Source organism: Triturus cristatus, chromosome 8 (assembly GCF_964204655.1).
Source record: "Triturus cristatus chromosome 8, aTriCri1.1, whole genome shotgun sequence".
NCBI classification, from domain to species: domain Eukaryota; kingdom Metazoa; phylum Chordata; class Amphibia; order Caudata; family Salamandridae; genus Triturus; species Triturus cristatus.
In genome coordinates this window covers 146,565,294-146,583,071 of record NC_140591.1, presented here as the reverse complement: position 1 = coordinate 146,583,071, position 17,778 = coordinate 146,565,294, and the positions used below count along the sequence as shown (strand labels likewise).

The 17,778-nt window shown below is 46.8% G+C and overlaps 1 protein-coding gene across 1 annotated transcript in view; it reads right to left on the bottom strand.

The window, feature by feature from the left end:
* The window catches only part of LOC146801704 (cell surface glycoprotein CD200 receptor 1-like), a 268,966-nt gene that overhangs the window by 157,628 nt on the left and 93,560 nt on the right, over window positions 1-17,778 (bottom strand). The window contains exon 2 of the mRNA XM_085623711.1: window positions 2,076-2,390. Within this exon, the coding sequence (XP_085479837.1) occupies window positions 2,076-2,390 (315 nt within the window). The remainder of the gene's footprint in view (window positions 1-2,075; window positions 2,391-17,778) is intronic.

The following is a 17,778-nucleotide window of genomic DNA, read 5'->3' as shown; positions in this document are numbered from 1 at the left end:
GCCCTCTTGGGTGTCCGGCCCGCATGTTCAGTGGCTCCATGGCATCTGTTGTTCTTCAGGTATGGGTTTGGGCAGGGCTCCCTTTTGTGGTGCAGGCTGCCGTCCGACTTTACACCAGGTCAAAGCAGGTGCTAATTTTCTGCTGCTACCGCGCCTTATTTCATGTTTTGTGGTCTTTTCGCCGATCTGGCTGGTCGTTGAGAAGGTTGCGCAGTGGTGTTGTCACGGCTTTTGGCACGGGAACGCCTACTCTGCATCTCATTAGCGATAGTTGCCGGGTCATCTGTGGCGATGTTTTTTGCAGCTGCTATTGCGGGTAAACTGGTGTTATGGGCTGTTTGCAACGGCTTGTAAATGGGGCAATAAATTTATCGCAACTTTGGGTGCGGTAAAGTGCCGTTAACTCGCCGATAGCTCCTTGAGAATATGCCCCAACGTTTGTGATTCTTCCCACAAATTCTTTCTTCACAGATTTCGGGAATATTTTCTTCATATTTTTGTTTTTGTTTTGCAGATTAAGCTGGAAGAATTAGGAGAATATTTTATTCTAAATCTGTTGTGTGCATGTCCAGACACACCCTTCACCTCATCTTTGGCAGTGCCATGGGAGTGCGGTTGGAGCGTGACATGTCATGTGCTGATGTTCCCCAAAAGCTTTACTCTGAGCCAGCTGCAGGGCTAAGGTTAAGATCTCATCCATCACACCTCTAAGCGCTGTAAGATCTCATCCATCACACCTGTAAATGCTGCATTTCATGACACGATAACTGCACCTCGGTGGTCAAAAACGCAGGACCTGGAAACATTTCCGACACAGGCTCAAAGACAACACTCTTCCAAGCACACACCCACGCGATGCTGCATGCTACCCTCATGGACAAGTGCTTTTGTGACCTACTCAGGGGTGGGAAGCGCTATACAAATATTGAATAACATATACAATACAAGCTCCATATGTGATACGAGAGTGGGTTGTAGATCTCTTAAGTTGCCTGTATGTGTTTAACAACATGCTTGATCTACATGCACTGTCTGCAGCCTAGCACTGGCTCCTGGTGCACAGATATGAACCAGGCATGTTCAAGCAGTCTTTCGAGATTACCTGCATAGGTCTTCGGTTGCTTGGCCTACCATTCTCTTAGAGAACAGTTATCATGTCATCTGTTTGTGGGAGGCCTGTGCAGCTCCTCTTCTAGGATCTGCCTGTGGGCTTCCCACTTCCCATGCCCCTTTCTCTAGTACTGACAAACTGTGCTTCCTCTGGTCTTGCTGCACCTCCTCTGGTGCCCCCTTCCTCTATACCAGTGCCCAGGCTCTCCACCTGCTCGCTCTGATTGCTGCCAAAGCCCCTCCTAACAAAGTTCATGTCTGCTGCTTTCTTCTGTCCAGACAGCCCTCCAGTGCTTAATTTGTAAAATAAGTGTTGGGCCCCAAACCTGTGCTTGGTAGCTGCCGCCAGCGCTGCAGAAGACCCTGGTGGCAAATACCAAGGCTGCGAAGTCTTGATTCCCCCTCATGCATCTTTAATAATCTTTAATCCATGACCAGACACTACCTGCCCATCAAATTCACTCCAGCACGTTCTTTTTAGTTATGGCTTTCTCCCTTTGTCGTTCTTTATCCATCTTTGTCTTCCTCCTTCTTCCCCCTTGTGTGTTTTTCTCTCTCTTGATCTGGGTCAAAGTCTGATGAGGAAAAATAGGTGCTGGTGCCCAGAAACAGATGCCAGTGGGCCCCACCTGCTCAAGTTAAGCACTGCAACCCTCTACTCATCACTGTTCCTTCTGCCTCCACCCAGTGGTAGCTGCTCACTGCTCCTCATGGAGTTCTTGCACCCGGTGCTTCCTCCAGTCCCACCCGGTGCCACCACCTCCTCTACCTCGACTGCTATCCGGTCTCTTCACCTGCATGTAGCATCAGCCCCCCCCCCCACCCTCCTTTAAGTGTTCCCCCAAACCTGCTGGCCACCAGAGCCCCCTGTGTTCGTCCACATGCGCTCCAACACTAGCTCTAACCTAGAATGGTAGCCCAAGAGAGAGTCAGTTGTAGGTCTGTCTGGTTGACATCAGTCTTACCTTGTACATTCATCATAATGACGCTGATGTATAAGCCAGTTGTATTTGTAGTTTCACAGATATACATCCCGTCATCCTTTATTCCAACTGGATTTATAAGGAGAACAGAGAAAGCTTCATTTCCAGGCTTCCATCCTAGGTGCCCACTGCAGTTTGTAAAAAATGTTCCCGTATCAGCTCGGAATGACATAAGGCAGTAGTTTATATTGTGCGTTGCTATCCTCCAGATCCTCGTTGATAGCTGGGAGATCGGTGTAGTTGAGCAGTCAATAGCAATCTCCTGGCCACTCCTTGCATACAACGTGTATTTTTTTGCTGGAACAAAAAACGAGAACAGCAAACAAGGTGAGTTGCATTGGACATTATGGCAGCCAGGCGCACAGACACAGAGATGACTAGCTTGCATACCGTTCCATGCACCAATAGAGTTCACTCCCAGGGGCGCAGCTACCAGTGGTGCAGCCGGTGCAGTGCACCGGGGCCCTGGGGCCCGGTCAGACCCACGTCGGCAGAGTTACTTGAGATGTATTTACTTTCTGTTTTAAGCGCCTGCCGGCCTGCTTCGGTTCCTCTTCCAACCATGGGGTAGAGGCAGAGGGTGACAAGGGTCGACCAGGGGGCTGCCAGCCTGTGAGGCAAGGCAGGCACAGACATGGGCGGGGCTGCTGCTTCAGGATATGAACTGCAGCTGCTTTGTAACTGGATAATGCCTCCTGTTACAAAGCAGCCGGCTGAGTTCATATGGTCATACGTGTTTACAGTGTAGGTGAGGCTCCAGTCATCAAAGCCCACCTGCATCACGTGCCCAGCATAACTACAAGCACTTACAGTACCTCAGGGCTCAGGGCTGAGGACTGCTGTGCAGACAGTTAACCAAGCCCACTGGCCTCCAGCCTGACCTATGCCCATCCTTTCATACCCACTGAATGTAGCTTGGTGTACACCAGGGGCTTGGCAATGCAGCGGGCGGACAGCATGTGTCATCCTGGCAGCTCCTACTTAAGAAGGGACACCTGTGTGGTGGGGGTGGGTCAGGTGGCAGCCGCTGCACTCGGTGGAGAGGGTGTGCTCGGGGTGTCTCTGTGTTTTGTGGGCTGCAGGGGGTCCAAGTGCATTGTTATATTCTGAGATCAGCAGGATGCCCTCGTGTTTTATTCTGTCTTCTTTGAGCAGCCGCCCCCAGAGACGGGAGCCGTGCTACAGTGGGTGTATGTAACCCCTGTGTAGCATACAGAGATGGGGGGCTGTGGGGGAGCAGCACACTACTCGGTTATATTCATAGACCTCCAGGTTTTCTGCTCCTTCAATGTATGCCCATACATGTGCTGGTACCTGGCCTATCCGTTGCTTCTTATTTAGTTCCTGGGTTGATAATACATGCCCACTCTGATATTCTTAGAAATGCATGCAGGTGCACAGCAAGTATAGGGGCAAAGTTTTGCACCGAAAGCTTGCGACTGGCACTATAGATTGTCAGGGTGCTAAATACCGAGGCAGCGATGTGTTGATTCTACCTTTTGCCGCTTTAATCTATCACCAGACAATCCTTGCACCTTTATCTCACTCTTGCAGGACTTTGTTCTCCCTTTGTCACTGTTTTTCCTGTCTTTCTCTTCCTCATTCTTTCCATCTTTTGGGTTTTTCTCTCTCGTTCTCTGGATCACAGCCAGTGGTACTGGAGTGGCCGAACTGCAATCGCCAGCTAAAATTAAGCACTGTGTGGCTGTTAAAAATTGGGTTACTGGCTGGGGGGCAGGACCCACAACCTCTGTCAGAGTGAAACATAAGCAAACTCCAAAATTAACCTGTGCTTAACCCTCTGGTACCTTGGCACAAAGCAGTCAGGCTTAACATAGAGGCTATGTATGAAGTATTTCCACAACACTTCAAACACTAATAAAGGGATAATACAACATAAGAAAAACCCCACACCAATTTAGAACAATAGGGTGCAATGTAATCAATTATTTAAGGCAAAAATGATAACAATTCAATTAGAAGGAACAGAGATATGCAAATTTAAAGATTTAAGTCAAAATAGTGCCAAAAACAACAGTCACACGAATTGGCACACAAGGAATACTTCCGATATATGCAGGTCCGACACTCTCTCCAATCCAACATTCCGCCGGGGGCGCTACTCCCGGAATCCTCCCCTCTAGAGGATAGACTACTAGACGGTCATTTTCCGGAGAGGGCAATATCCCTCACCTACAAAAAACTTGTACACCACTCCCCGGACCCACTGGGGCCCCTCAAGGGGAGGTGGGAGGCGGACGGCCTGGAAATTGACGAGGAGGAGTGGAGGGAAGCACTCTCCTCCCCTAAGGAAGTGGCGATTTCGGCAAAACTGCGCCTGATCCAACTCAAAATACTGCATCGGGTGTATGTCTCAGTCACCAGACTGGAGTTGATGGGGAGGAGTGCAGACGGGCTTTGTCGGAGGCGGTGTGGGGACAGGGGGACCTTTTTTCACATAGTATGGGAATGCCCACGGGTTCAAACATACTGGGCAAAGATACATGACTGTATAAGTGAGGTGTGGGGGGTTAGGTTGCGGCCCGAAGTTAAACGATGCCTCTTAAATATCTGGGAGCCCACGGACCTGCCGGCAAAGGGCAAAAAGTGGGCAACACTGGGGCTTGCAGTGGCAAAACGTAACATTGCCCGCCTGTGGGGGGCGGAGGCACCGCCACAGCTTGGGGCATGGAAGAGGGACATGGACTGGTGCATGCTGCAGGAGAAGACAGTATATGTTTCGAGAGGTTGCCCCAAGAGCTGGGTGATGATCTGGTCTCCCTGGAATGTGTATCGAGGTAATATCTGTGAGCCCCCAATCTCTTCGCCCCTTGAAGAAATGTTATCCCACTGACATTATGATCATGAACATGTTTTCTTTTATTCTCTTGTAACATATGGCATTACAGGACTGTCCTATGATCAACGGCTGAACCACTGTAACCCTAATGACCTAAAAATGTGAAGTGACCGTTTTGTTCCCTTTTTTTGTTAATAAAAAGAATTATAAAAAAAAAAAAATAGTGCCAAAAAGCACAAAGCGCTAACTGTGGCTATCTGGTCATGCCAGACCATGACAAAGTCATTTTGAGCACGCATTCACAGTCCCAGTCAACCCTTCACTATTGAGCCTTTAGAGAGTGGTCTTTTATCATCTTGAAATACCCACAGTCCTGAAGATGGTCTCACTGATATGTAAAGACCGAGACCGAAGCGTTGACGCACAACCCAACTTCCTTCTTAGTCATTGTTAAACATGTGATCTATAGCCCAGTATCTTGTACGTGACAAGCTCAATTTGTGTATATAGGAAGTGGCCGGTAGATACATTGTCATATGGAACTAAAATGTGCATACAATCTATTAATGACCATTGTCAATGTGTCATGAGATCTATTTTTGTGAACGGCTGTTATTGTATATAATAAGAATTATATCTTTCAATATAAAAATTATGAATATACACACCTGCTCTTGAGATTTGTTTTCTCTTTACTTCACTTGAAAAGAACCTTCAATTAAGTTTGCGATGTCAAGCTATGACATACTGAAAGATTTATGAATGTATGTATAAGTGTATGTGTTTGAACAAATCCTCTGCTGGCATCCTTAACTGTTATGTGATATTCACCCAAAACCCTCAAGGGAATATTGGATTGCCCCTTTGTGTCTGAAACGTCTACTGTAATGTGGCTCCCAGTTGAGCTAAAGATCAGGCTTAAGACACTGTGCACCATTTACCAGTTCATTGGAACAAACATCAAATGCTGACTCCTCATGGCAGCACCGCCCAGAATCTCTAATCCTTGCCAGTCATCTGATCCACTAGTGATCTTTCAATGGAAAATAGAATGTTGTGGTTCACTGGGAGTACCTGATGATCCCAAATACTGGATTGTTCTTGACCTACACCTGAGGTTAGACTTCTCAAACTACAGACACTCAGATGAACAGTGCCCTGAAGGAATAACCTAGGGACACCAACTGAGAATGACAGCTTGGGAATCTCACTCTCATCCGACTAAAATCTAACTGCTCTCGAGCAGCTACTTGCCCTTGTATGAAGTCACCTCCTTTATCTTGTATATCTGAGTGCTCTGGAATGTGGTCAAGAACTGGTGCTTCAATTATTAAGTAATAGCGGACAGTGGATCCGTGCTCTATTTTCAATAAGGAATGGCATACTGAGCCCTTCCGTTGCTTGTAAGTTGTGCCGATACTGTGATGGTACATTCTATGACACAGGAGAGTGTAAACCCTGTTGCTGAAATGCAGAACTGACTACAATTTACGATAGAGGTCATGTTGCTTTGGAAATCACTACAACCCAGAGTCCACACCCAACAAACTTAATTGAATAAATACAATCACCAACCCATGTAGGAAGAAGCAGCACACATTATAGCCCCACCCACAAGTTTCCGTGGTAAAGCACTAGAATTATCTCTTCTTGGACATATTAAGATTCATCCCTTTCCAAATCTACCTGACCAGGAGATAGCTCTGCCCTGACAGTAGCCCAAGGAAAGAGCTGCACTTTGTCTCTCTAAAGGGTTTAAATTACAGTTGGATCTGAGAGTAGCAAGAAAAGCTTTCTTTTGGACCTAGAGAGAAAAAAAGGAGGGAGACCAGCACACAAAGTAGCACAGTAAAGAAAATAATCATGGGGGTGATTGGGGGGCACTGTTTCCAATTTCACATGTATTCACCTCGGACACTCCCAGCCACCTCAGCCAATTAGGAATCTGAAAGGGTCATACATAAGTACAACGAATCCAAATACACCTGTCTGCCCAGACATGCAGCAGTCCTCATGTGGGATGCAAGTGTAATTGCAAAAGGTCTGAATTTTATAGCCATACACACCCTTTCCTGTGGGCTAGTGGACTGCAAAAACATTATTTTACCTTCACTCACTCATAAAATAGACATCATAATTACATTACCACAGTCTAATAAAATAGTTTACTATGCTATCTAGTTTAGTAGTTAACAAAAAGATAAAATCATCTGCGATTACAAACAGTTTTTGAGATTAGGTTATATTTTGCAAGAGACACTGAGACATGCATACATTTTCATGTTCAGATATTAAAGTAAACCTCATACATGAATATTGACTGCACAAATCTCCCACAGACTACTTAAAATTACCCCTAGTTTAGCAGCCATTAGATTCTGTGTTACTTGACGTGTGCCTCTTGCTATCTTAAATTCAGAAGTATTCCTTTTTAAATCTCGCCTAGCGTTGCAGCGCAAATGTGCTGCCATGGCTTTGCGAGGCATGCAGTATACACTATATTGTGGAAGCATGGTGAAAGCTCCGCCCACTCTCCGGCCCATCTTTTTCATTGGCTTAGGTTATAAATGCTGTCTTCCGATTGGTTTGAAGATTGTTAGTTCCTCCCCATGACAGCCATGTCAGTCATTTGTGTCCTTCAATGGCTACTGGCCCTTCACAGCACAGTCTACTTTCTTCTGTGCCCTCCCTCCCCCCTGCAGTCTGATGCCTCCCCCCCTCCCTCCCACAGTCCGATGCCTTCTCGCGCCCCCTCCCCTTCGTGTTCGTTTTCCAATAAGCATCAGTAATTTGGCAGCAGTCTACTTCTTTGGCTGAACTTCAGGACCTTATTAACGTGGCACTCGAAGATCAATGCTGACATGCTTGTTTGGATTCCCAGCAAAATTGTCAAGCAAGACGGCCACCATGAACTTCTAGAGTTGTTGTTTTTTCGAAAAGAAGAAAGCCACGAAACTGAAAATTACATTTTCAAAGGACAAAGATGAAACTTATTTTACGTTCTGAGAGTCTGGTAGTTTCCTACGCCTTCAATACTTGAATATAAAATACTTATTCTAGACAAATCCTCCTGATTTGAATAAAAATTGCATTTGTTTTTCTCCACCACGTTTATTTTCAATGGAGTTATTACTCACAAACATGGCCACTGATTTGTTGTATTGTTTTCCGTTTCTTTTCTATCACAGGTATACGGAGGTCTGTGTGTGATGACGTACAATGTAGGCACCCAACAGAACATGGAGTGAAAGTGCCTGATGCAGCATGAAAAACGTTGTAATGGGCGTTGATATATGATGGGGGAGGGGGGGGAGCTCTAACACCAGCCTGGCGAGCCATGAGTTCCGAGCGGGGCTCAGCAGAAGGCAAAATTGCTTTCCGTTTGTTGATTGTTTTAAATGTGGGTGCGCCGTTTACATTTTGACCCACTCAGGGCCCAGAGTCCCTTGCTTTTTAGGTCTCGCCTACGCAGCGTGCATGCGTTGCATAGGAAAAAGACCTTTAGCCATCGATTTGCCTTTTCAGCCAAAAACGTGCATGCATTGCATTGCTTTCAATGGCAATGCGTGTACGTTTGGCGATTCCCTTGCAGGAGCGAGCTTTGACACCATATGTTTGTAATTAACTTGCAAACATATGGTGCCCCTGCTCGCTCCCACAAGGGAAACAGGCGCAGGCCCCCTCCTCTCTCCCCTCCCCCTGCTGCCTCCTCCTTTAGCGCGAGGCGCACGCATTGTTTTTTTTCATCAGAATCGCTGTCTTCACGCTTCACAGTGGGCGGCTATACAAGATTCAAATGCAGGGATAATGTTTCTCTTTTGGAAACAACAGCCAGGAAAACCGTCGGGAAAAGAAAGGCTGCTTTACAGACTAATTATTAAACATAAGGATCCATCTCTTTAGGGAAAAATGGAAATTCAAAAAACCTGGGTTCAAAGAAACGGGGATAAATGGGTGTAGGTGTCCCACAATGGTTGGACACACACAAAGTTGTTTAAATACCCCTCACACACCAAGAATGACCCATGGTGTCGTGCTTCATCATAGGGGTCTTCCCGCCCCGCTGCGGGACGGGGCGTGCTACGACCTACGAATACGTGGGAGCTCTGATGATAAAGTGCTATGTGTAGTGCAATGGGAGGGTCTGGGGTAAATGTGAATGTGAGATGAAAAAGGACCTGGCCCCTTAGGACAAAAAAACTTTAATAAGTCGAGGGGGGCTGGTACTAGTAAAAAGGTGGTGCGGAGACTTCCTACTCAATGTGCGGTTACTCCTAGTATGTTGTCAACATGTTTCGATGCAAAGCATCTTCATCAGGACAGGGCTGAGATCCCTCCTATGTGAAAAGGTATGCACTTATGAAAATACTATAAACATAAGTGAGAAAATGCAATTGGTCATGCGAAAAATACAGTACCTAATGGTATGCGTATATGTTCTGTAGAGGAGAAAATAAAGACAAGTACTCGTTTAGTTTCCCAGGAAAAATAGTCATTATACCTGCAAACATAAGAGGTGTGCCACAAACGTGACAAAAACGTGATAGTTAGCCATAACTCTTAACTGTTGCAGAAAAAGGTGCGGTGACCTGCAAGAAAATAGAGACATACAAGACACTACAAACAGATAACAGAAAACACACACTCTATAAAATGCGTGGACTATACTCTAAAATAGAGATAGACCCAGTGGTGTATTGAATACATACTTAAGTGTACGTGAGGTGTTGCCTCATGAACCTTAGGGCGGGTGGAGAAAACAATAAGGAGACTCAATGCTGGAAAGAGAATGGAAAAGGAGAAATGGCTGTTATCTCCTGAATACTCCTTGAGAAATGCCGTGTCCGGTATCCTCGAGCGGCTTTGCCGTACTCACGTATCCTTAAACTGCCAATAGCTTAATGTGCATCCATCCCGAGGTTCCGTCGATATGCGGAAAAAGTTCTAAAGTGCTCAATTTAAATAAAGCCAGCTATTGTTGAATTACGGGGAAAACTCGCTGCACCTGGTGTACTACAAAGGCTTCCGGTTCAGGGATAGACGGAAGACTAGACCTGATCGAGTGGAAAAATCCCGTCAACCGGAAGTGAGGACCCGATGTGAGTCATCGGAATAGGATTTCCTGTATACACATCGTAGGCATAACCGCCCGTTGTTGCAAAATATCTCGTTTCAATGAACAAAATAAAGATATAAACACTAGAGGCATCCCTCGCGTACCACAATCGTAAGAGGGTACAGTGACTGCAATCGTTATGAACGGAAGGCGAATGCGGGTAATATTAACAGTAAGAGAGAATAAAGATTTAGACACCAGGGGCATCCCACGCGTACCACAATCGTAAGAAGGTACGGTAACAGCTATTGCTATAAACGGAAGATAAATGCGGGCAATATTGACAGTAAGAGTGAGGTCCCGGTGTGGGGTAAGTTAGGGATGGCACATTCATACTTGAGGTCTAAAAGAGTAGGTAGTAATACTTAAAGCCCACAGGGTCCTATGCTAAAACAGAAAGAAAAGTTATACTGACAAAAATAAGGAAGAAGGCTTTATACCAAATAATGGTACAGGTGTCATAAAAAATTATAAAAAATACCTATGATGTCAGTATATCTGTGAGTTGTACCAAAAAGGAGTTGCTGCTTCTGATTTGGTAAGTCATACATAAAAGGAGGTACCGAAGAAAGGCATGTGTCGGTAGACATAAATGGGAGAGAGATATGGTACTATGTCAACTGTGACCATGGTATGTCATCATTCAGACCCATCACATGTGTGCCCAGACGGAACACCCAGCGTTGTTCTTTTTCAAAGAGTCCATGTTCGGTCTGCAGTTGTTCTATGACCGTCCATCTTAGGTCATTGACCCCATGGTTCTCAGTCAAAAAATGGGTTGTCATCTTTGTAGTGCTTTTCTTACAGCGAATATTACTCCTATGTTCGCCAATTCGAATTTTCACTTGTCTGGTGGTCATACCCACATATTCCATCTTACAGGGGCAGGTGATAGGTACACAACATGTTTGCTGTTGCAATTGGTGAATTTTCTCTGTTCCCAGACAGTACCGTTGGCGAAAGTGATGTTGGTACTCTTTTCAGTTAGAGTGCAAGTACTGCACATGCCGCATGGATGATGTCCTTTGACAGGTGGTTGAATACTTCTTGTGATCTGTTGGACAGGTGGTTTACGTGGTCTGGTGTGAACCAAAATGTCTTTTAAATTTCTGCCCCTCTTATGGGAGAACATGGGTTTCGGTAGGTTTAAGCCGCCACAATTCAGAATTTTCCAATTCTTATTGATGATCTTGGATACTTGGTTAGAATGTGTGTTGTAGGTTGTGACACAAATAGGTCTAATCTCTTCTTCCTGTGGTATCCGGTTCTCTAAAAGAGAATCCCTATTGTTGTTTCTTGCTCTCTTGAATCCTTTTTTAACAATTGACTCTGGATAATGCCGGTCTAACAATTTCTTCTCCAGATCTTTAGCCTGGGTCGTGAAGTCCGTCATTTCTGAACAATTCCTCCGTAAACGCAGGAACTGGCCATAGGGGAGATTGTCCCGAAGGTGCCTGGGGTGGAAACTATCATATAGCAGTAGGCAGTTTTTGGCCGTTGGTTTGAAATGTGTACTGGATTTTAATCTGCCTTCATCTGCGTAGATGTTAAGATCGAGGAATATTAGGTTATTGTTAGATGATGTGTATGTGAATTTAAGAAAGGCATTCTGTTCATTCAACCAATTCATAAAGGTGGTAACTGAATCAGAGTCCCCTTTCCAAATCACTAAGACGTCATCAATGTAACGTTTCCACAGAATGATGTTCTGATAAAACGGGTTATGTGGATTGAGTATCCTCTGGGACTCCAGGTGATGAACATATAATCCCGCTAGGCTCGGCGCAAAGGTACTACCCATGCTGGTACCGTGTTTTTGTAGATAGTGCACATCCTGGTACAGAAAAAAATTCTTCTTGAGGGCCAGGGTAATGCATTCCAACACTAGATTGCGGGGAGTGTGATAGTTCCATGTTGTAGAGAAAAGAACCTCCTCTATGATATCCAAGGTGTCATCATGCGGTAAGCTAGTATAGAGGCTCTCCACATCCAATCCAATTAGCAGGTGTTGTGCTGGATCAAACGTAAGACCTTCAAGGAGTTGTAAGACTGCTTTTGTATCTTTCAAATAAGTGTCCGTCCCTTGGACTAGTGGTCGAAGAAATGCATCCGCAAATTTCGACAAAGGCTCTATTATTGAACCAATCCCAGATACAATAGGGCGTCCAGGAGGATGGTCCAGGTTTTTATGGATTTTGGGGATCGTGTAGAAGTAGGGAGTTCTGGGTGCCTTCTGAACTAGGAAGTCAGCCTCTTTTCTAGTGATCCAATCATGTGCAGTGGCCTCTTCCACTATCCCCACAATGTGAACCCGAATACTCTCGGTGGGGTCATCATTAAGGATTTCATAGTTCCTCTGATCACCCAGTAGTCTCCTGCACTCGTTATCATAGTTAGTGGTTGTCTGTATGACCGTGGCTCCGCCTTTGTCGGCTGGCTTAATGGTAATATCCATGTTGTTGGCTAGTTGTTGTAGAGCTTCTTTCTCTGCTCTAGTCATATTCTGGAATGTCTTATGGTCCTTCTGGAGTACGTTGTTAAGATCCTCCATAACTGCTTTCTCGAAAGTTGGCAGTTCGATGGGTAAAGTAGAATCCACCGGGGTAAATGTGGACTTTGATCTCAATCCCGTATCAGATGACTGGGTGGGGACTGTAATTTGATCAGAGAAAAAGACTTTGAGTTTAAGCTTACGCATTAACTCTTTAATTTCCAGGCAGAGTTTGAATTTATCTACTCTGTTGGTGGGCACGAAACCCAATCCTTTCTTCAAAGCTGCCGTTTGATGATGGGTTAGGGTAATGGTTGAAAGATTAACCACTAGTTGTCCTTTCGACTGGTCGATGGTTGGTTCAACGCTGCTGTCATGCTCCGTGTTGATACCCTCGTTGGATACTCTTGGTCGCTGTTCCAATGGACCTGGTTGCCCCTCCGGTTTCTTCCTCGTGGTGGTCCTGAATGCATCCCTAAAAAAGGAGGTGGACCATAGTAGTTGTAGTCTTGTGGGGCGGGATTCCAATGTTGAAAGGGTATTCCCATAGGTGGAGGTCCAAAGGGATATTGGGTGTATAGTGGTGGTCCTTGATACCCACCCCATCCCCTGCCTCTCGGTCTGTAAGGTCTCTGTTGTTGACCTCTTCCCCTCTGATTTCTTGAACCGCTGTTTCTACTAGAATAGGAATCGTTGGATGCTGCATCAGAGAGATCGCTGTCTGTGTCCTGATCACTGCCTGTTTTCCGTTGGATATAATCAGCCCTAATATAGGGGTATACTTGTTCATGACTGAAAGCTGCAGTGTCCTTTTTCAATTTCTTATACTTGCTTTGTTTCAGTGAGATTTCATATTCACTCATCTCTTGGTTTAATTCTTCAAGTCGTTTTTTAAGGACAGTGGTTGATTGGTAGCTCTTCAGTTGAACCTCAATCTTTTGTATGTCAATCTTCAATTCCTGGGTAAGGCACGTGGCTGTCTTGATGATCAGGACAAGCCAGTCCCTTGTGCAGTGCCATGATATAAGAGACCAATCTCTTTTAAAGGTCTTATCGTGCTGGAAGATAAACGGTTCGTTACGGACTATCAAACCTCTAGGCGCTGTATTGGCCCTAAGGTACTCCGTCATCAGAAGACCATGCAGCGCTGTCTTGATCTGCGTTCTCCTTAGGTTGGTAAGTTCATCCCAGTCGGAACTGCTGAGCCCGGGGTCTGTGTTGCTCAAACCCTCAAAAGGGTTGAGGCCTGCCAGAATCCTGTCGACCTCCTCGTCATCAAATGTAAGGCCCGCAGACTCAGCCATTGTTGTGAATGGCTAGAACTGTGAGTATGAAAGTGAGACTACAGGTAGTTGGTGGTGACTGCGAGTGTGTGTTTACAGTGTAATCTGTGAAAAATTATTTACTAAAAATAGTGAAAAAAAGCACACTGGCTTTGTATCCCACAAGGGGAAGGGGAACCCCCACAGCTGTACGCTGTCGAAATAGCTAATGATAACAAGATTAGGGAGTGTAGAGGGAAGGCCCTACATGGGCTCAGGAGACGGATACGTCCTCCACTCTAGATTGATTATTAAACATAAGGATCCATCTCTTTAGGGAAAAATGGAAATTCAAAAAAACCTGGGTTCAAAGAAATGGGGATAAATGGGTGTAGGTGTCCCACAATGGTTGGACACACACAAAGTTGTTTAAATACCCCTCACACACCAAGAATGACCCATGGTGTCGTGCTTCATCATAGGGGTCTTCCCGCCCCGCTGCGGGATGGGGCGTGCTACGACCTACGAATACGTGGGAGCACTGATGATAAAGTGCTATGTGTAGTGCAATAGGAGGGTCTGGGGTAAATGTGAATGTGAGAATAAAAAGGACCTGGCCCCTTAGGACAAAAAAACTTTAATAAGTCGAGGGGGGCTGGTACTAGTAAAAAGGTGGTGCGGAGACTTCCTACTCAATGTGCGGTTACTCCTAGTATGTTGTCAACGCATCTTCATCAGGACAGGGCTGAGATCCCTCCTATGTGAAAAGGTATGCACTTATGAAAATACTATAAACATAAGTGAGAAAATGCAATTGATGATGCGAAAAATACAGTACCTAATGGTATGCGTATATGTTCTGTAGAGGAGAAAATAAAGACAAGTACTCGTTTAGTTTCCCAGGAAAAATAGTCATTATACCTGCAAACATAAGAGGTGTGCCACAAACGTGACAAAAACGTGATAGTTAGCCATAACTCTTAACTGTTGCAGAAAAAGGTGCGGTGACCTGCAAGAAAATAGAGACATACAAGACACTACAAACAGATAACAGAAAACACACACTCTATAAAATGCGTGGACTATACTCTAAAATAGAGATAGACCCAGTGGTGTATTGAATACATACTTAAGTGTACGTGAGGTGTTGCCTCATGAACCTTAGGGCGGGTGGAGAAAACAATAAGGAGCCTCAATGCTGGAAAGAGGAAGGGAGGAGCCTAGCGCGCAACCAAGATGGCCGCGTAGGCACAGGGCTCCCGAGGGCCTCCACAACTTCCCACGTCTATCCTGAATTTATCCTGATTCTATCGACGGGCTTCTACGGGCGAACCTACGTGGAGGTGATACCTGCTGTCCAAATTCAAATCGGACATCGGGAATCGGAATAGTATCGATTCCAAGTTGGCGGCCTACTCCGGACCTTGCCCCGGACTCGAGTTGGCATGGTGCTCGGGCAGAAAGTGAACAACAACGGCATGCAGGACTTGGGCCGGTGCGCACCCCCTACTTTCACTTTCGGTTTCGGGTCTCCTCGCTGAAACTGAGGGGCCTTGGATTGTCAGCACACATTTATGGTGGGACGATTGGGTATCCTGCCTGCTCTTGGACACTAGCCGGGACTACCTTTTGGGATCGCCGAGGCTCCCTAGATTGGTTCTCCGGGGATCGCTCATCGTGTTGGTGGCCGACACCCTTGGCGACCATCAGACAATGGCGGCTAGATTGGACGGAGATAAGCAAAAATCCAAGACGACTAGGCGGGGAGCTCATACCCAAGCTAACAACATGGACCGCTATACCCAGTCGAGAGGTTCCCCTGGTGGCCCGCATAAGTCACCGGAGAGACCCAAGGATGGCCCGGGATCGTCAACGGAGTTAACATTGCAGGACGTCATGGGTGCCATCGATGAGATGAAAGCGGCGGTCGGCCAGCGATTCGATACATTGGCCCATAAATTGGACACAGTTTTGATCGACGTTAAACTAGTCAGAGCGGACCTTTCACAAACGAATGAAAAGGTCAAATCCTTGGGTCTGACGACGTCGAGTCTGGTAACGGACGTGTCTGACCTGCAAGCCGAGGTCCATAATCTGCGGACGTCCACTGCCTTGTCTGTCCGTCGACTGGAGGATTTTGAAAGTAGGGCTCGGCGGAATAATGTGCGCATAATCGGGGTGCCGGAGAAATCGGAGGTCCCTGCGGCTGACCTCTTCGTGGAAGACCTTGTGATCAACCATCTCGCACCCAAAGGCTTGAGTAAATTCTTTGCGGTTGAGCGGGCCCATAGAGTTCCGGGTGGTAAGCCCAAACCGGGCGCTCCCCCACGGCCCATCATCGCCAGAATTTTTCATTTCAGGGACAGGGATGCTATACTGCAGGCCTCGAGGGTGAGTGGGCCGACGAAGTTCGAGAACACTCATATAAGTTTCTACCCGGACTTCACACAATTGGTCCAAACGCAGCGACAGGAGTTCATGGGTGTCAAACGGCGACTGAGAGACATGGACCTGAAATATGCGCTGCTCTTTCCGGCCAGGTTGCGTGTTGAGTTTGAGGATCGGACGCACTTCTTTGATCGGCCGGAGGAGGTTGGAGATTGGCTTGATACCCTGCCTCAGCAACGACGTCGAGAGGGACAGACCGAAGGGAACGGAGTGGGCTCAGCTGGACAGGAGTAGACTTTTGGTTCCCGGTGACTGACTATTGTGATGACACTTCCATATTTTGGTTTGGTGTTTCTATTCAGCGCCTTATCCTTCAATGCCCGGGGGTTGTGGGGTGCTCAGTGAGGCCCTTTCCTCCTCTGGGTTTTCTTTTTGTAGCGTAGTTAATGTTAGGGCGACAGGCACACTGCAAGTTGGGGGGGCTACATGGGTTCACGCAGGGGTGCAGGGTGGGGGGAGTTGTAACGGGAAGGTTGGTGGGGAGGGGGGGAGTTGGGGAATGTTTGAATGTTCTACAAGGCAACATCACGCCATACGACTGATGGTCGGGATCGTGTTCTCTGGGGGGGGGGGAGTTGTGCGCGGGGATGGGATGGGGGATAGGGGATTGAGAGTACTCTCATGGAATGTGAATGGCTTGGGGGATAGGATTAAACGTGGAGTAGTGCTGCAGTTTTTGAAACGGCTGTCGCCAGATATTGTCTTTCTGCAGGAAACGCATCTAATTGGGAATTCTTGCCATGCTATGAATAGGAGGGGATATCGTCTCGTTGTGCACTCTGGTTTCACTTCTGGCTCACGTAGGGTGGGCATCTTGATTAGAGCCTCTCTCCCGTTGGAGGTGGACGATGTGATCCATGATGATAGAGGGCGGTATGCTGCACTTGTAGGCCGATGGGAGGGCAGAACCATCTCGCTCGTTTCTGTTTATATCCCACCAGGATTGCAGACCGTAACTTTCGCTGATTTGGGGCGAGTGGTTCTGGGACTCCCGGGGGGGGTTCTGGTGGTGGGGGGCGATTTTAACTCTGTCGTATCTGGCGGGGCGGATCGTCACCCTCCCAGGGATCTCCCGGGGGCACAGGCCTGGCTGAGTGAGTTTATAGATACCCTCGGACTGATAGACTGCTGGAGACTAATGCACCCGGGACAGGCGCTATACACTTTCCACTCAGGCGCTCATGGGAGTGTGTCAAGACTTGATTATGTCCTTATGCCGGCGGCCCAAGCTGTGATGATTAGAGAAGTAAGACATCTGGCCCGGGGTATTTCCGATCACTCCCCACTACTGTTGCGCATTGGGGTCACCCACGGGGCTGAGGGGAGGGTGGCGCCGATTAACCCCTGGTACCTGCGTGATCCTAAAATCCGGGCGGACCTGGTCAAGTCTATTGAGCGCTATTTCACTGAAAACGTGGGGTCAGTGTCCTCTGCTGTCTTGTTATGGGAAGCCTTCAAAACAGTGCTCCGTGGGCAGGCTCTTTCTCTCATTTCCCACTCCAAGAAAAGCAAGACTGAAGAGGTGGTTCGCCTTGAAAACGACATAGCCAAGTTGGAGGGGGACCTGG